At 28.2% G+C, this 3838-nt stretch overlaps 1 protein-coding gene across 1 annotated transcript in view; it reads right to left on the bottom strand.

Annotated features, from left to right (window-relative positions):
• LOC106688988 (alkaline phosphatase, tissue-nonspecific isozyme) overlaps positions 1-3838 on the bottom strand; it is a gene marked incomplete at its 3' end in the record, with an annotated part of 60503 nt that overhangs the window by 39421 nt on the left and 17244 nt on the right. Inside the window, exon 2 of the mRNA XM_067050123.1 lies at positions 2792-2932. Within this exon, the coding sequence (XP_066906224.1) occupies positions 2792-2932 (141 nt within the window). The remainder of the gene's footprint in view (positions 1-2791; positions 2933-3838) is intronic.

Here is a 3838-nt window from a genome sequence, read left to right as displayed (position 1 = left end):
TATTCATTATTTTTTTTATTAATATATACTTTAAATTGTTTATTTTTATCTACTTTCTTTTACTATAAGTTATTTTTTTTCAGCATTTCTCACGCATACTTAGAACGTACTTTACCTTGGCAGGAGGGAAGGATCTATTGGACCTCTCAGTTTAGGTAACAATGAATAAAATAAAATAGCTCAACTAAATACAAGTGTCAGAATGTGTGGTAGGTAAGGACTTCACAATGCTTTGATTCACTTAGGGTTGAATCAATGCTCACTTACAGCCGCGCACCATTGAACAAAGGGAAACCTTCAAGTCCAATTTATTGAAGTCGAAGAACCAGGGCTTAGTTTCGAGGAAATTCCACTCTATTTGCATATGTTTTGGAGCTGTCCTTAACATTGCCTGCCTCTCTCACTAACTCCACTGTAACAACTCGATTATGTCCTCGAATTACTTCCAACTAATAAGAGTAACGGTCCTGACGTTGTCAGACCGAGAACTATTTGATTCTAACCAATCGGCTAAATAAAATATTTTAACTTTCCTAATATTTTTAACATTGGTTAGAGAAAGTTGGTGAACTATTACCGAAAAAATGATCGAATCAAAAAATACGAAGATTGCCATTTATAGCATTGGGTTCACGGGTGTTTCTTATATACCTATTTCTACAAGCACTCGTCAAATTGACGATTAAACGAAAATCAAATTGATTAATTCAAACTGAGCCTGAAAGGAACAATATTAGGCTTATAAATATTGAACAATATTTAATTTTTTTTAATCTTCACGAAATGATTACAATAATATTAATGTTATAGAGTTCATTATATTCATTGAGCACATTCATACTGTGAGATTCGCTTTGGCCAAGTACATACTGATCTTCATTGGAGGTATGCTCAGAAAAATCTTTGACGTTGATAATTTTGTTCAATATGTATTGAACATATATCTCTTGGATATACTCATGATTTAAAAAAAACTTGCCCAAGTTCAATACCCTATTTTAAACGTTAAAATAAGCGGAAACTGTCTACAACAATTTAAAAAAAAAAAAAACAGTCTTTGTAAAATGTCTTTACGTGTCACTGCAGCAATCAGAATTAAAATGATCTCTTGTTTCTCTGCCGATAAGCGAATTGAATTAATTGAAGAAGAAAATTAAAGATAACATTTAGGTCATCTGCTTTAGCTTACATTATCGAGGCACAGTTAACATAATGAATCGGAAACATCATAGAAAAACTTTTCTTTCACTCTTATATTTCTTATTGGATGAATGATTTTATGAACGAAGCAAACATATTGGTAAAAAAATTGTTTATTTAATTTGGAACTTTTATAGGTGACCAATATATTAGAATTAATTTAGCTCAGAAATACAATCGCTTCAGAAAAAATGTAGGCGAAATAAGGCCATTTTTTAAACAATTTTTTCTCATTTACTATTGAAATTTATTCAGTTTTGGTACAATATAATTCACTTCATTTTGAAGCTATGACCCATTTAATCCACTTCTAATAATTTTTTAAAATAAAAAACATTATTTCTTACAAATTGATGATTCTCTTAGAATTTTTCTTTTAATCGGAAGAGAAGATTTATTGATTGTTATTGGTTGTTAGTTTATTTATTCATATATTATTGACATTTTATTAATTTATTACTAATGTTTAATTCATTTATTTTTTTGTAGATGCCAAAAAGGAAATAAATTCTTCTTCATTTTCCGTCTGTTAGTGTATTTTAATTTTGTGTTTCCACATCTACTTTTCTGTTTTTTCGTTTTATATGCGTCTCCTGTACTTTTTTAACCGCATATTTTTTTATTCTTATCATTTTATATTAATACTATTTTATAGCTTCCTTCCTTTTATTTAGATATAATTTTCTTTTCACTTATTTTTTACATAATATTTATCCTACCTTTTTGTATCTTATTATTGTAATGTTCTTAGTTGTTTTTGTATCGTTTTAGCCTTGATGAAGCCCTGCAAAGTGGGGTGAAACGTCGGACAATAAATAGTAGAAAACTATTTTGTTCTTTTTTTACCTCAATCCTGACCATCTTCTTAATATTTTAAATTATACAGTCATCTATTGATCTATATAAAAAATTCTTCCAATCACGAGAGCCAACTATTTTCTCCTTCATATTTTCCTTTATTTTTTCTTCTGTTTTCCTTGTTCTAATTATTTCGTAACTTTAATTTTGAAATAATTTTTGTATTTTACATATATTTACTAACTAGATTTCCTCATTCATATTCGTATTTCTTTATTCCTATTGGCCCATATAACTTAATATTTTAATACTTATAATCTAATGTTTACACTACCCAAAACCTCTCAATGTATTATGAAGATTCAAGGGCAATCATATTTTATGAAGGTATAGTATACTAATTGGTAACTGTTAAACACACAAGATGTTTTGTTAAAATAAAATCATATTCTAAACGTTATTACGACTCGATTAATCTAAATAATTATATTATTATAAATAAATTTGGGTTATTATCATCACAAATTATTCTAGCATTTGTTTCCTGTGCTGAACGGCGGAACCATTTGTTTCAAAAGATCCAAACCAATTATCATTTTAGCCCTCCCCCCCAAAAAAAAGACCTATGTCATTACCTAACACAGGTTATCACAAGAACAGAGTAAAGACATAATCTTTCTTATTTACTTAATGGAACTTCACAAAGTTTCGCAAATATACTGAGGTAGTCTACTTAATTAAACTTGGTACACGTTAATAAACTAAAACAAAAGACAAAAGAGAACTGGCTTACTTTCAACAAGTAGGAAAAACCCATTTGGGTTCCTTTGAAGAATTCCCAAAGCCTTCTTAGTCATCTCAGCTAAAGAAGGATCGCCCTTTGAAGTCTTGTCCCGATCAGCTTCGAAATCCATGTGGGAATAGGCGAACAGTCCTGAAACACAAAATAAATTATTGTTAGTACAGCCATCTTTATACAAAAAGGACAGTATTTAAAGATATAAAATATTGAAATTTCGTTTTTCAAATTTATATGTCATAGTGCATTTTAAGGGCGCTCAATTTTGTTTTAATTTTTATTTATTCTAAACTTTTTGGTTTAATTACATTTGGTATAAAACATACTTTTTATTGTGAATCTGGATTAAAACGAACAATAAGAATTATATTTATTGTTTCAATTCAAAAGAATCTAAAGAATCCGAAAAACTATTAAAAACTATTTTTATTTATATAGTATTCTTAGTATATTACATAGTATACTTAATTATATTTAGTTGTATTGTATATACGAAGTATTCGTAATATCATAACTGTAACTCTTGGGAAGTCTCTTTTCACTGGTAAAAAAACAAAACAAAAAAAAAAAAAAACTGTGTAGTAATATGGTAATAACTAGGGATAGGATTTTTATGTTTTCACATATTTTTACCTGACCATGATATCTGCGATTCCGTACTAACTATAGATGTTTCAAGACATTTCTGGCCAAAAGAAGCCATCTTTATTTTTTAAATATTTGGCCTTTTTTACATACTTTGTTATAAATCATATATTTTCCGTAATATTTGTTATTTTAAACATATTTTTACGTATTTCATCCTGAATCACATATTTCCTTAAATTATTTGTTCAATTGTAAATACATTTTTCGCATCTACAACGTAAAATTCAAGAGAACGCAAGAAACTTAAAAGTGAAATAGTGCGTACAAATTCTATATCTTCATGTTTGAACACAAATTAAAAGCAGTGGCAATAATAAATTTTCACACAGAATTACATCGAGAATTTCTCAGAATCAATTAAAAAGAGCAAGGGTCTTATTCCTTATTATAACA

This window comes from Halyomorpha halys, unplaced genomic scaffold (genome assembly GCF_000696795.3).
Source record: "Halyomorpha halys isolate HHAL.00 unplaced genomic scaffold, Hhal_1.1 Scaffold1250.1, whole genome shotgun sequence".
NCBI classification, from domain to species: Eukaryota; Metazoa; Arthropoda; class Insecta; order Hemiptera; family Pentatomidae; genus Halyomorpha; species Halyomorpha halys.
This window is presented reverse-complemented; position numbering and strand designations above follow the sequence as displayed.